Raw genomic sequence first — 15,840 nt, 5'->3', positions numbered from 1 at the left:
TCCCACGATCTCCCTAGGTGACCAAGTCCAAAACATGTATAAATACACCAATCCCACTAAAGGGGGAACTCTTTGATCTTTTCTTCTTCTTCATTATCCTATTTTCCAAAAAGAATTCATCTACTCTAACATTGGAGGCACTCTGGATCTCATCAGAGCCTTTCCTTCTTCTTTGTTGCAAGCTTTGATGTTGGGTCATTGTGGTATTATTCGGGTTGCGAAACACAACATTAATAGTTCCAATCTAGAAGTCTTAATATGATTGGATATTGATTTCATGATATTTGTTGGAATATAAATTAAATGATTAAATTTATCTCTTCTTTGTTGAGTTAGAATTTTAAACAAAATATTATTACAATACATTTCCAATAATTTCTAAAAGACAAAAAGCATTAAAAACACAAAATCATTTGTTTTACGAATTCAATCCATAATCAGATTGAAGAATCTAAGATCGACCATTTTTCAATTACTATAAGTGATGTATTTTAATTTTTTTTTTCAGTATTTTCAGAAAAAATAGTAATTAAATAATTCTTATAATTTTTACTCATAATAATAAATGCTGACGTATCAACTATTGATATGCTACAAAAGGAAAAATTGAAAAAATGAGTATTTGCTCAATACTTATAATGTTGTGTATAAAATTCTATGTACACGTAACATTACTCATTAAATAATGTAGAATACATGTCTTCTCCTTAAAAAATTGGTTCAGGGGATCTTGATGATTAGGGATAATATGTGATACGATTTGTGAACCAAATATGAGTATGACACGAAATTAGCAGGTTTAAATTTGATATAAATTACTAGATTTGATATAAATAAGTTCCGAGTTAAAACGAGTTGATCCATTATGATTAACAAACATGTAAATAAATAACGGATTAATCCGTTTAACCCGAAATCAACCTGAAATAACTCATTTAAATTTTATTTTAAAATTAAAATTTTATTATTGTTGAGTTGTAATATTAGTATATCTCAATATGTTTATGTTTTTATTATTAAAACTTGAAAAATATAGATATTTCATGTTAGTAGGTAGTTTTATATTTCATGTTGGTAGGTAGTTTTATTTATTTATTAGATATTGTGTTTACTAATAAATATAGATATTTACTTTTATATGAAATCAATCTTAATTAGGTCAAATGTATTATACATATTAGTTTAACCTATTTAATTGAAATGAGTTAAAATAAATTATATTGTATTAATTTATTTTTAATTAGTATTAAATAAATTAAAATAAATTACATGACCTGACTTATTATTTAAATAAATTATGAAAATATTTAAAGGTTAATAATTTAACACGACACGTTAATGCGAAGTGCAACCCTAACTATGACTATGAGTAATGCGAGTGTACAGGTGTACGCCTTACCTACATAAGTGTCAACGGCAACTCAGCGCCATACATTAGTCAACCGCCAGTCACACTCAATTTGGAGTATCGGGGACGTCCTTCCGTTCTTATCCATCTCGAGTACATTACGTAACGTTTGAACAGTGAGAGAAAATGAAATAAATTAAGATAAAAAATAAAATATTATATTTTAATATTATTATTATTTTAAAATTAAAAAAATGAAATTATTTAATATATTTTATATAAAAATTTAAAAAATTATAAAAATAATATAAAATAATTAAAATCACTTCTCAATCTAAACGAGTCTACTTGTTTCTCAAAGAACATTTATTTTAAATTGTTTGTCACTTAAAGTCAAATAATTGGTACAATTATAAATTTTTTTTATATAAATAAATTTAAAAATTAATATTGATAACTTAAATTAATTTTTTAATTAAAAAAACTTTATAATTTTATATATCATATTAAATCATCAATTTATAAATTTATTTTTATATATTAAAATTATCTAATAATTTTTAGTTTAAGATCTATATGGAAATTAGAAATTATTCGAGCTATATTTCTTCATCAACTTTGACTTGGATTCGACGAACTGTACAAGAAATCTAGATCCAATCTCCCTCTCCCTCATAAGGCTTCCCCGTTTTGTCTTATTTTTGTTATTTAATTATTCTACACACTCAAAAGAGTAAAAAAGCTAATTTATTATTATTATTAATGCAAGTGGTTGATTTATTAATATAGTAAGGAAAATGGGAATAAATTAATTGTGACAAATATAATAATTTATAATTGTTTTCTAAAATATTAATTGGGTTAATCCAAATTCTAAAATGATTTCTAATCTTTTTATTTAAACTATTAATATAAGAAGACATTGGAATAAAAAGTGACATATATAAAATAAGAGGACCATAATTTATTTAAAACTAGAAATTCAAAACATCACATTATTTTGCATTTTTAAAATTTTATTCAACATAATTTATGTTATAATTTAAATAAATTCAACTGATATCTATTCAATCCAGTCTAATTTTAAACTGAATCTAATATTTAAACGTCCAACTTTTAAATTATTAAACTCATCTCAACTCAAAATCTCTCTACAAGTGAGATTCATAATATTTTTCAACTCAACATTTCTTTATATATAAGATCTATAATATTTTTCAATTTCTTATAAGAGCAATGTTACGTACAATCTCTATTTGAAAATTGCAATACAGGTATAGATAATTTTATTTTTAAAATTTTTTAAAATTATAAAAATATTTTTTTTTAAATAATATTTTTTCTATTTTAATAAAGGGCCTGTATATATAATTTTTAAGTAAAGCATGTAAATATAATTATAAAAAAATATTTATAGAAAGACAATAAATATATTTTGTTATAAAACTATCGAAAGGAGAGAGAGAGAGAGAGAGAGAGAGAGAGAGAGAGAGAGAGAGAGAGAGAGAGAGAGAGAGATAGAACTCAGAGAAGTTATGAAACTTATGAATTTCTTAAAGAATTCAACGATATATATAGGCGTACAAAGGGAACTATGCAAATTACTATGCAGTACTATGCTGGCACTGTGCATATTTACTATGCAGTACTATGCTGGCACTATGCACTGTGCGATGTCGGCCATTTACTATGCCAGTTACTATGCAGTACTATGCTGGCACTATGCGCACTGTGCGATGTCGGCCATTTACTATGCCAGTTACTATGCAGTACTATGCTGGCACTATGCACACTGTGCGATGTCGGCCATTTACTATGCCAGTTACTATGCAGTACTCTGCCGGCACTATGCACTGTGCATTTGACGGCTAGCTCAAGGTGGTCATACAATTTTACAATGTTATTTTACAACACTCCCCCTTTGGATGACCACATATAATGAATATGCCTCGTTAAAACCTTGCCAAGGAAAAACCCTGTGGGAAAAAACCAATGGCGAAGGAAAAAGAGTACAATATTCATGTGTACCGTAAAATGCTTTAAGATTGCCTCATTAAAACCTTGCGAAGGAAAACCCAGTGGGATAAAACCTTAGCGAAGGAAAAAGAGTACAATCAGCATAAGTCTTCAAGACGTTACTCCCCCTGAAAAGTGCATGATAAAAGGTCTTCAAGTCTCCGCATTCCAATGTTCTGCACAATCTTCTTAAATGTTGCAGTTGGTAATGCTTTTGTGAATAAATCTGCCAGATTATCGCTTGATCGTATCTGCTTGACTTTAATTTCACCTTTTTCTTGAAGTTCATGAGTATAAAAGAATTTAGGTGAAATATGTTTGGTTCTATCACCTTTGATATATCCTCCTCTAATTTGAGCAATACAAGCAGCATTATCTTCGTATAAAGTTGTTGGACTATCATTAATCACTGGAAGACCACACTTTTCTTGAATATGTTGGATCATTGATCTTAGCCAAATGCATTCTCGACTTGTTTCATGAATTGCAATGATCTCTGAGTGATTTGAAGATGTAGCAGATAGTGTTTGTTTGATAGATCTCCATGATATAGCAGAATTTCCATAAGTAAATACATATCCAGTCTGAGATCTACCTCTGTGTGGATCTGAAAGATAACCTGCATCTGCATATCCAACTAATTGTGGACTTGAACCATATTGATAAAATAATCCCATATCAACCGTACCTCGAAGGTATCGAAGGATATGTTTAATGCCATTCCAATGTCTTCGAGTTGGTGCGGAACTATATCTTGCAAGTAAATTAACTGAAAATGCAATATCAGGCCGAGTGCAATTTGCAAGATACATCAGGGCTCCAATTGCACTGAGATAAGGTATTTCAGAACCAAGAATTTCTTCATTGTCTTCACAAGGACGAAATGGATCCTTCTGCACATCAAGTGATCGAACAACCATTGGAGTACTCAGGGGATGAGCTTTGTCCATGTAAAAGTGTTTCAAGACTTTCTCTGTATAATTTGATTGATGAATGAGAATTCTATTTGGCAAATGTTCGAGCTGCAGGCCGAGACAAAATTTCGTTTTGCCAAGATCTTTCATTTCAAATTCATTCTTTAAATATGTAGCAGTTCTTCTGATCTCTTCAGGAGTTCCAACAAGATTTAGATCATCAACATAAACCGCAATAATAACAAATCCGGAGTCTGATTTCTTAATAAAAATACATGGGCATATTGGATTATTCTCAAATCCTTCTTTCAATAGATATTCGCTAAGGCGTTTATACCACATGCGTCCGGATTGTTTTAACCCATATAAAGATCTTTGAAGCTTAATAGAATACATACTTCTGGATGTACTCAGATTAGAAGTTTCAGGCATTTTATATCCTTCAGGGATTTTCATATATATGTCATGATCTAATGATCCATATAAATATGCGGTGACCACATCCATCAACTGCATATCCAATCTTTTTATAACTGCCAAACTAATCAAATATCTGAATGTGATTGCATCCATAACAGGAGAGTATGTTTCCTCATAATCAATCCCCGGTTTCTGCAGGAAACCTTGTGCAACAAGTCGTGCTTTATATCGCACAATTTCATTACTTTCATTACGTTTAAGTATAAATACCCATTTATATCCAACGGGTATTACACCCTTTGGTGTTTGTATAATTGGTCCAAAGACCTCTCGCTTTGCTAGCGAGTTTAATTCAGCTTCAATAGCTGATTTCCATTTTGGCCAGTCATCTCTACGTCGACATTCTTCGACAGTTCTTGGCTCAATTTCTTCATTACTTCTGGTAATGTCAAGAGCCATTTTATATGAGAATATGTTGTCGACAACAGTTTTATTTCTATTCAAAATTTCTCCTGTATTCATGAAATGTATCGAGATCTCGTTATTTTCAGGTACCTGTCCCTCTTCAAGGGAAGACATTTCATGAAATACCTCTTCAGGAGGTTCTTTCTCAGGAGATTTACTCTCTTCATGAGCATTAATTACTCTTATGGCCTGTGTTGGTATGGACTCTTCAGGAGTACCAAATTCATTTTGTATTTTCCTCTTTCGAGGAATTTTGTCCTTAGCACCAATAGGCCGTCCACGCTTCAGGCGTATCTTAGACTCGCCTATTGCTATTTTGGCAACTTGTCCTTCAGGGACTGCAATCCTTGCTGGAACATTAACAGCAGGAATATATGATTTTACCACACCTTTAGTGTCAGTAAATGCATCCGGTAATTGGTTTGCAACACTTTGCAAATGAATAATCTTTTGAACCTCTAGATTACATTCTTTTGTACGAGGATCAAATTGGAAAAGAGCTTTATTTTCCCAAGTAATTTCTTGTCGTGCTTCAGGCACCGACTTCTCATTACACAATGTTTGTCGTGCTTCAGGCACCGACTTCTCATTACCCATTGTTGGAAAAATGGATTCGTCAAAATGACAATCCTCAAAACGTGCCTTAAACATATCCCCTGTAAGAGGCTCAAGGTATCTGATAATAGATGGAGAATCAAACCCAACATATATCCCAAGTCTACGTTGAGGGCCCATCTTTGTACGTTGTGGAGGTGCAATTGGAACATATACAGTACATCCAAAAGTACGAAGATGAGAAATATTTGGTTGCTGACCAAATGCAAGCTGTAATGGTGAATATTTGTGATATGCTGATGGTCTAACTCGAATTAATGATGCTGCATGAATTATAGCATGTCCCCAAGCAGAAATAGGAAGATTTGATTTCATGAGTAAAGGTCTAGCGATTAGCTGAAGCCTTTTAATCAATGATTCAGCTAAACCATTTTGAGTATGTGTGTGGGCAACTGGATGTTCAACATCTATTCCTATTGACATGCAATAATTATCAAAAGCTTGAGATGTAAATTCTCCTGCATTATCCAATCGAATATTTTTAATTGGATAGTCAGGGAATTGTGCTCGTAGCTTAATTATTTGTGTAAGAAGTTTAGCAAATGCAGCATTTCTAGTGGAAAGTAAACAAACATGTGACCATCGACTTGATGCATCAATTAAAACCATAAAATATCTGAACGGTCCACTTGATGGTTGAATAGGCCCACATATATCTCCATGAATCCTTTGTAAAAAAGATGGAGATTCAAAACCAACCTTTGAGATAGATGGTTTGATAATCAATTTACCTTGAGAACATGCAGAGCATAGATATTCATTGGGTAAGATAATCTTCTGATTCTTTAGGGGATGCCCATACGAATTATCAATTATTCGTCTCATCATTATTGATCCCGGATGTCCAAGGCGATCATGCCAAGTCATAAATATTTTGGGATCAATGCACTTCTGGTGCATTACAACATGTGATTCAATTGTTCTCATTTTTGTATAATACAATCCAGATGAGAGGGTAGACAGTTTTTCTAATACGAGCTTCTGGCTCGAAATTATTTTAGTAATGAGAAGATGCTCTTTATCGTCTTCGTTAATGGTTTCAATATGACAACCATTACGACGTATATCTTTAAAACTTAATAAATTTCTTCTGGATTGTGAAGAAAATAGAGCATCATCAATGCAAAATTTGGTGCCATTAGGCAACACAATATAAGCTCTTCCGGAGCCTTCAATTAGATTCGATGAACCGGAGATGGTATGAACATAGGCTTTACTCAATGTTAGATTCTGAAAATATTTTTTATCCTTAAGAATTGTGTGAGTTGTAGCACTGTCAGCCAGACATACATCTTTATTATTCATCTCGGAGATAGAAAGTTCATCAATAAGACTCATGATTCTACAAAATATATAAAACTTTCATTACTAAAAAAAACATTACAGAATAAAAATATTTTACAATAATATAAAGGAAATACATTAATTAAAAAGGAACACTTCCATGATCAACTCTACCACTAGAATCCTCAAAGAAATCAGAAACATCAAGACTTGTAATATCTTCTCCATCTATAGAATTTAAAGCATATGATGGTTCAACAAAATTTGTTTCAAATTTCTTTGTTTTTTCTTTTAAGGAAGATTGGTATAAGTCAACCAAGTGTTTAGCTGTACGACAGGTACGAGACCAATGTCCAGTCATACCACATCTATGGCATTCATCTTTATATTTCTTTACAAATTTATTTTGAGGACCTTTGCCCTTTTCTGAGTTGAACCACTTCTGGTGGTACGGTGTATATCTATTATTTTCCCTTTTAGTGTGGTCACTTCTAGGACCTCCACTTCTATAGTTTTTCTTACCACGTCCACGCCCTCTTTTTCTTTGAAAAGATGCACCATTCGCTTCTGGGAATGATGTAAATCTAGTACCATTCACTTCAGGGAATGATATAGAACCAGTAGGACGTGACTGGTGATTTCTTAATAAAAGCTCATTATTTTGCTCAGCTAATAGAAGACAAGATATAAGTTCAGAATATTTCTTGAACTTTCGCTCTCGATACTGCTGCTGCAGGAGCACATTCGAGGCATGAAAAGTAGTATATGTCTTCTCTAACAAGTCATCATCAGTGACTTTTTCACCACATAATTTCAATAGCGAGCTAATTTTAAAGAGTGCAGAGTTATACTCACTAACACTCTTGAAGTCTTGCAACCTCAGGTGCATCCAATCATGACGAGCTTTTGGGAGGATTACAGTTTTCTGGTGTTCATATCTCTCCCTTAAATCATTCCACAAAATAAGTGGATTTTTCACCGTTAGATACTCAGTTTTTAATTCTTCATGAAGATGGTGCCGAAGGAAAATCATTGCCTTAGCACGGTCCTGCAGGGATCCTTGATTTCCTTCTTTAATTGTATCTCCCAGGTTCATTGCATCCAGATGGATCTCAGCATCAAGGATCCAAGATAAATAATTTTTCCCAGAAATGTCAAGAGCAACGAATTCCAATTTTGTAAGATTTGACATTTTCTATATATATAAATCAAGAACATAAGTATGTTTAATATTTCATATTCATTTTGAAAACTATAAAAAAATATATTGAAAGACTTACTTGAAGTAGAGGACTATTAGCTTCAAGACCGTCAGAACTCTCGTGCTGATAACGTGTTATAAAACTATCGAAAGGAGAGAGAGAGAGAGAGAGAGAGAGAGAGAGAGAGAGAGAGAGAGAGAGAGAGAGAGAGAGAGAGAGAGAGAGAGAGATAGAACTCAGAGAAGTTATGAAACTTATGAATTTCTTAAAGAATTCAACGATATATATAGGCGTACAAAGGGAACTATGCAAATTACTATGCAGTACTATGCTGGCACTGTGCATATTTACTATGCAGTACTATGCTGGCACTATGCACTGTGCGATGTCGGCCATTTACTATGCCAGTTACTATGCAGTACTATGCGCACTGTGCGATGTCGGCCATTTACTATGCCAGTTACTATGCAGTACTATGCTGGCACTATGCACACTGTGCGATGTCGGCCATTTACTATGCCAGTTACTATGCAGTACTCTGCCGGCACTATGCACTGTGTATTTGACGGCTAGCTCAAGGTGGTCATACAATTTTACAATGTTATTTTACAACATATTTGTATTTATCTCTGCCCTTAGCAAATGTAAAAATCTTTAAAATTGACATAAAAATCCTAAAAAATATTCGTCAGCTGTCATTCTGTGGCATGATCTGACAATGCAACGTGACATTAATGTTCTGCTTCAAACATCTTATCTTCTTAGCAAAACTCGTGAGGAGAGGTGGAACCGGCTTTGACTCTTTCTCCATCTGTCTTCTTGACTAGATGGTGTCCAATTGAATCAGTGTAGGAAGCATGTCCAGTATCATTGTCACCAGCGCATCCGAGCTCAATGCCGACCAGGAAGACTCCGTTTTCGTTCCCTTACTCTCCCCTCCAAACTCCACCTCCCAAGTCGCCATCGTCGGCTCCAATGTCTGCCCCATCGAGAGCCTCGATTACGAGTGTGTTCCAACGACTTTCTTCTTCTTCGAAATGGGCAAATCGGAATTGCTTGAAAAAATACTGATTTTCTTTTTTCTTTATTTTTTGGGAAAATGAAAAATGACAGGATATTCGAGAACGAGCTATTCAAGCAGGACTGGAGGAGCCGGGGAAAGATGCAGATATTCCAGTACACGCTTATGAAGTGGCTCTTGTGCTTCCTCATCGGTTTGATTGTCAGCCTCGTCGGCTTCTGCAACAACCTCGCCGTCGAGAACATCGCAGGCATTAAGTTCGTCGTCACCTCCAACATGATGTTGGAGAGCAGGTTTTATTTAATTTCACTCTGAATTATCCTCTTTGGTGCTGTTGGATTCGGTTGAAACTGTTCAGTATTCCGAGAGAAAAAAAAAAAAAATAGAATGATACTGGGTCTCTTCTCTCTTTTTGTGTTGTATTGTTTTATCGAGTTTTGGGGGAAACTATTGACGGGGTTGCGAAATGTCGTGGCAGGTATGGGATGGCATTTCTTGTATTTTCGGTGTCTAATTTGATTCTGGCTTTGTTTGCATCTATGATTACGGCTTTTATAGCGCCGGCGGCTGCCGGTTCCGGTATTCCGGAAGTGAAAGCATACCTGAATGGCGTGGATGCGCCCGACATATTTTCCTTACGGACATTGGTTGTTAAGGTATGGAATTTTTCTGTTTCTCGGATTGTAATTCTTTGGCTGGTTTGTTTTCCTTTCCGAAAAGACCGGAGGCTTAGCTTTATTTTTTACTGTAAAAGAAAAACGTAAAGCTCCAGTTTTCTTTTTTACTAACCGCATGTCGAGGTATTTGTGCCTGTTTTCTTGAACCAGCTACTCCTTAAGATTAAAATACACGAAATTTTCCTTCCGAAATCTACAAAAGAGACGAGAAACATCTGCCCAATGTTCAACTTATGTTATCCCCCGGTGCTTGAGGTGTTGACCACGATGAAATACCTCAAATATGAGTTTAGACCTTTAAACTTGCATATAGAAGGCATTCCTTGGGCAAAAGATGCTGTAATGTGCATGTGTTTGTTGAATTTAGTCTCCTACAATCTCTGCAGGCGTGCCGTTTGATTCCCAATTTTCTGTTGAACTCGCTGAGTGACTTCTAAGACATTGACTCTGCCTTGCTCAATATTTATCTTACAAAACTGCATTCAGTCCTTGTTTTGGAAAATGGTAAGTCTCTAATTTTTGTCTGCGAACAGATAGTTGGAAGCATTTCTGCGGTGTCATCATCTCTTCTCGTGGGAAAGGCAGGGCCCATGGTCCATACTGGGGCGTGTATTGCATCATTGCTTGGTCAGGGTGGGTCAAAGAAATTTGGTTTAACATGGAACTGGTTACGCTTTTTCAAGAACGACCGAGACCGACGAGATCTTGTAACATGTGGATCAGCAGCTGGAATTGCTGCTGCTTTCCATGCCCCTGTTGGTGGTGTACTGTTTGCTCTTGAAGAGATGGCATCTTGGTAAGTTGAACAGATTTAGCTGACTTCTCGTGTTCTATCCATCGTTGTAATGTAATATATCTCAATTTTGCATGTGGTGATTGGATCCAGTTCAAAACCTGGAATTTTACAATTTTATGGTAGTGCTTGGAATTTAATTCTTTTTTGTTTGTTTATGTATAGAAATAAGCGTTTATACTTGAACATTTCAAATATATACTCTGGAGCTTTTCCCGCATTACATGTAACAGGGGTATGATTTTATCATATCATGACTTTCTTAAAATGTCATGGCATGAGCGAATCTGATTTTTTCTTTTTCTCTTTGCTTTTTTTGGAGAGGGAGAGAGAAGAGAGAAGGGGAAGGGGGGGGGGGGGGGGGGGGGGTCTCTTCACCTGGGCTACTCAACAGAGTTAGCCCTTTCCCATCTTGATGGAGCTCAGATTTCATCCCTAAGGTCCCTAGTAAGACCTAGAGGCTTTAGTAGCAAGCAGGCAGCCCCTTTTGGTGCAATTTTTATCTGTATTGTTTTTTGGTCCACATGCATAAATCAGTGTTCACAACATGATAAAGCTGGCAGCAAGTGCATTATTCAGGTTTTTTTCCACTCATGCTGGCCATCCATGACTCATCGTCAATGTCCTAAATGATGTCAAAATATCAATCTTTTCTTTGACTTATATTTATTGATGCAGGTGAAAAGGAGCAGCATCTTTATTCCATAAAATACTAAGCATTCAGTTCTGTTTTAACAGGTGGAGAAGTGCCCTTCTATGGAGATCTTTCTTTACAACTGCAGTTGTTGCAATTGTACTCCGTGCTTTCATTGATCTCTGCTATAGTGGCAAATGTGGGCTCTTTGGTACAGGGGGGCTGATAATGTACGATGTCTACTCAGAAACTATTTCATATGACCTTATGGATGTACCTGCTGTGCTTGCCCTTGGAGTTATTGGGGGCTTATTGGGCAGTTTACATAATTTTCTTCTAGATAAGGTTCTCAAAATATACAATCTCATTAATGAGTAAGCTCCCAGTTTAGCTTTATGATGTGTGCACAATTTTTTTGTTATAAAAACAGTCAGGAAACATATTCACCAAAATAATTTTTCTGTGTCAACTTTTTCAGGAAAAGCGTTGCTTACAAAATCTGCCTTGCCTGGTTGATCTCCATTTTCACATCCTGTCTTCTTTTTGGATTACCATGGCTTGCAAAGTGCCAACCTTGTCCAGCTGACACATCTGAAGCCTGCCCTACAATAGGCCGCTCTGGTAACTATAAGAAGTTCCAATGTCCTGCTGATCAGTTTAATGATCTTGCCAGCCTCATTTTTAACACAAACGACGATGCTATCAGAAATCTTTTTAGTAAAGGCACCAATGATGAGTTCCAATATTCCTCAGTTCTCATATTTTTTGTTACCTGCTTTTTCTTAAGCATCCTTAGCTATGGGATTGTTGCTCCTGCTGGTCTCTTTGTACCTGTTATTGTTACTGGTGCATCTTATGGGCGTTTTGTTGGAATGTTAGTTGGTTCAAAATCAAATCTTAACCATGGCCTTTACGCTGTGCTGGGTGCTGCCTCCTTGCTTGGTGGGTCTATGAGGATGACAGTTTCTCTGTGTGTAATTATCCTTGAATTGACTAATAATCTACTGTTGCTGCCATTAATAATGGTGGTACTTCTTGTTTCCAAGACTGTAGCCGATGGTTTCAATGGCAGTATCTATGACCTTATAATGAAAGCCAAGGGTTTCCCTTATCTTGAGACTCATGCTGAGCCATATATGAGGCAGCTGTCAGTAGGTGATGTAGTCAGGGGCCCACTTCAGCTCTTTCATGGTATTGAGAAGGTTGGTAATATAGTACATGTTCTCCGGACCACAAGGCACAATGGCTTCCCTGTAATTGATGAGCCTCCACTTTCTGAATCCCCCATCTTGTTTGGTATAATCCTAAGAGCTCACCTTGTTACATTGTTGAAGAAGAGAGCTTTTTTATTCACTCCATCCTTGACAGGAGACACAGGAGGCATTGATGCCTCTATTCAGTTTTCAGCGGGGGATTTTGCCAAGAGGGGTTCAGGCAATGGTGACAAAATAGAAGATATAGTATTGACTGAGGAAGAGATGGAAATGTTCATAGATTTACATCCTTTTACAAACGCTTCACCTTATACTGTTGTGGAGACAATGTCACTAGCAAAGGCTCTCATGCTTTTCCGAGAAGTTGGTTTAAGGCACCTGCTGGTGATACCCAAGCTCTCTGGCGTAAGTAATTCTGCCTAGTCTTGTTTGCCCAATTTCACACCTTGCATGGGAGATAGGGTGATCTGAGACACCTGTAGATTATAAATTATAGTGGAATCAATATTTTCAAGTACATGGCTTTAGCATAATTTGATGATTGTAAGCATACTAGGTCGCCTTGGCCTTGTATTACTACCATAGTTCCTCTTGATGCTTTCGTCCTGAGGTATGAACTATTTTTTCACCAAGCGTATGCTACTGGATTTATGTCACGTTTCAATAGTTTGACAATTATTTTCCCTTACCCTGAAAGGTGCAGAAAGTTTGTGTCTTCATGAAATCATTATGCCTTTGATTGTGTGTCTTCCTCTGCCAAATTAAACATCTTTGCTAATGTATTTTTCAAGTTTGCGTGTCTTCCTCTGCCAATTTAAATATCTTTGCTATGTATTTTTTTTAAGAAAATCTGTTCTTTTCTGGTTGTCACAGTAGTTTCCTATTTCTCCATCTCGCTTTATTCATTCAATTTAGGGGGCCTTACCAAACCCTGCCATGGCTGATGTGGCGTGTGGTAATGACTGGAACAATTCGTAGCTGCTATTGCTTATGTGGTCCTGAGGAACAACACTTCTTCATTATCTATTAAACACTCTTCCCACTTACTATCTGCATCTAAATGTGGTGCTTTTCAATTGCAGAGATCTCCTGTGGTGGGTATATTGACAAGGCATGATTTCATGGCAGAAAACATATTAAGTTTGCACCCTCTACTAGTAAGGAGCAGGTGGAAAAGATTAAGATTCCGGTTCCCATCTCTGAGAAAACTCTTTTGGGGCACCTCGGCAAGTATCAAAGCTTAACAATATTTTTGTAAATAGTCTTCTTGGATCTGCTCAGATGATAGAATCATTTGAGGAGTGGCTTTGTTTTATTCTTTTCCAACATTTTTATGAAATCAAGAGTAGAAGAGAATCACCAGACAAGGACAAATCATGTTTTACTATCTTTCTATCTATATCTGATACGTCACATGATGTAATGGGCAGGGTTATTATTTGATGAAGCATTAGCTGTGACAACTCTTGCATCGTTGAAGTACCTGTATGTTGCAGTAAAATAAATTATGTATGCCCTCACTTTGGGAAATTTTGCTAGAAACTTGGTTGTCTTCTAGAGCTTTTGAGCAGTTGAGTTAATGGGCATTGTTCAGGTATAGTATTCTTTTTCTATGATAAATTATGCTGCTAATATTGCTTACAAAATGATCCCTGCAGAGTTAAAATATTGCCATACAGGGGAAGTACAGGATCAAGTGCTAAATAAATAACTAAAATGTTACAGTCACGAAGAGATTTCACAAAAGTAAATCTACAAACTGATGTATCTTGATGTAGTACATTAGATTGTAAAATTACTTTTATTGTAAAGTAGATTTAACATACTACATTAAATCACGTCAGTTTATAAATTTATTTTTTTAGTATCTGCTTGTGACTAAAGCATTTCTCAATAAAGAATGATATGTATGGCCTGGTGCAGGATATTACATTTGTAGGGCATTATTATAATGGCAGTTGACCTCCTCCCCTAGTTGGTTGGGATTGCTAATTTACATTTTTGACATTATTGCAGCCCTCCTCCCCATTAGTTCCTTTGATTAATAGTTTAAGCAAATTGGGTTCAATTATTGGTAACGGCATACTGGAGTCCTGTCTGCTATTATATTTTTATTTATTTATTTTTCTGGGGCACATGCTAGACAGACAACGAATGCAAATGTTTAGTTTTAGCTTCAGTTCATTGGATAGATATCTATGGACAACTCATACAGATGCTGTTTATATTAATTTTGCCTGTTTAACTTCACGTGAACTCCAAACATTTAATGACAATTTCTACATGCCCATCAGAGAGATCGATGTAGTATTTGAATGCATAAATTGTCAGTAATTTACAATGCCTAGCGAGGACTTAATTTTTTCACCCACTGATAGATACAGTCTTAAGCTATACAAATTTTACATATTTAAAAAAAAAAGAAAAGAAATTGAGTTAATTAAAAAAAATAAAAAATTCATGTGAATTACAGATTTCTTTAATTTTTTTAATGAAAATAGTCAATGCTTATACACTCTAAAATTGTATAAATTATTTTCCTTATCATTTCTATTATGTGGTGCATTCTAATAGGTGAATCAATTAAAGATCAAGTTACTTAAAATGTAACACAATAGTCAAAATGACTGAGGATAATAAATAAAATTCAGGATAAAAAATAACCTAAGCTTGAATTAAATACTAAAATAGTCCACATGATTTGATCATTAGATTTTTCATCTTGGACGTTTTCATCCATTTACCTTCAACTTTAATCAATTTTGTGATCATTTCATTACATATTATGTTAGATCTACTAATGGAACCGCTCCCTCCCCCTCCATGTGGCTTGTAATCAGATGAAGTATTTTTAACATGTCGTCAGTCTTCCAAAAGTTGCAAGCCACAACATCGCCAATAGAAAAGCACCACGTGTCCCAACTAACAAAATTACAATAGCATCACCACCAAAGTCGAATATAGCAAGTTTTATACCAAAATTGTTTTAATTTCTCTAAAAGTTTTTCCTTTTTTCTGTTCAATAAAAGGTTGGTAAGTTTTCTAGCAAAACCTGTATTTCTGGTAAACTCTGCCATCACATCCTTTCTTATAATATGAGTGATGAAATGATTATTATTATTATTGAGGAAATTTCTTTTCATCAACTACATATTCTTTTACAAGTATATTAAATTTAGATAATTTAACAAGTGCATAATGATTGTTGATTGTCAAGTATACAACACAACAAATCGA

At 35.0% G+C, this 15,840-nt stretch overlaps 1 protein-coding gene across 1 annotated transcript; it reads left to right on the top strand.

The window, feature by feature from the left end:
* The first annotated feature begins 9,006 nt into the window (after positions 1-9,006).
* Positions 9,007-14,145, top strand: LOC122308422 (putative chloride channel-like protein CLC-g). The gene is made up of 7 exons (XM_043121741.1): positions 9,007-9,270; positions 9,378-9,578; positions 9,764-9,941; positions 10,496-10,758; positions 11,494-11,763; positions 11,868-13,008; positions 13,686-14,145. Exons 1-7 carry the CDS (start codon positions 9,122-9,124, stop codon positions 13,845-13,847), a joined length of 2,364 nt encoding a protein of 787 aa, XP_042977675.1. The 5' UTR covers positions 9,007-9,121; the 3' UTR covers positions 13,848-14,145.
* The last annotated feature ends 1,695 nt before the right edge of the window (positions 14,146-15,840 follow it).

This window comes from Carya illinoinensis, chromosome 4 (assembly GCF_018687715.1).
Source record: "Carya illinoinensis cultivar Pawnee chromosome 4, C.illinoinensisPawnee_v1, whole genome shotgun sequence".
Lineage (NCBI taxonomy): Eukaryota > Viridiplantae > Streptophyta > Magnoliopsida > Fagales > Juglandaceae > Carya > Carya illinoinensis.
Note: the sequence above shows the minus strand (reverse complement) of the source record. Positions and strands in the feature narration are given on the sequence as shown.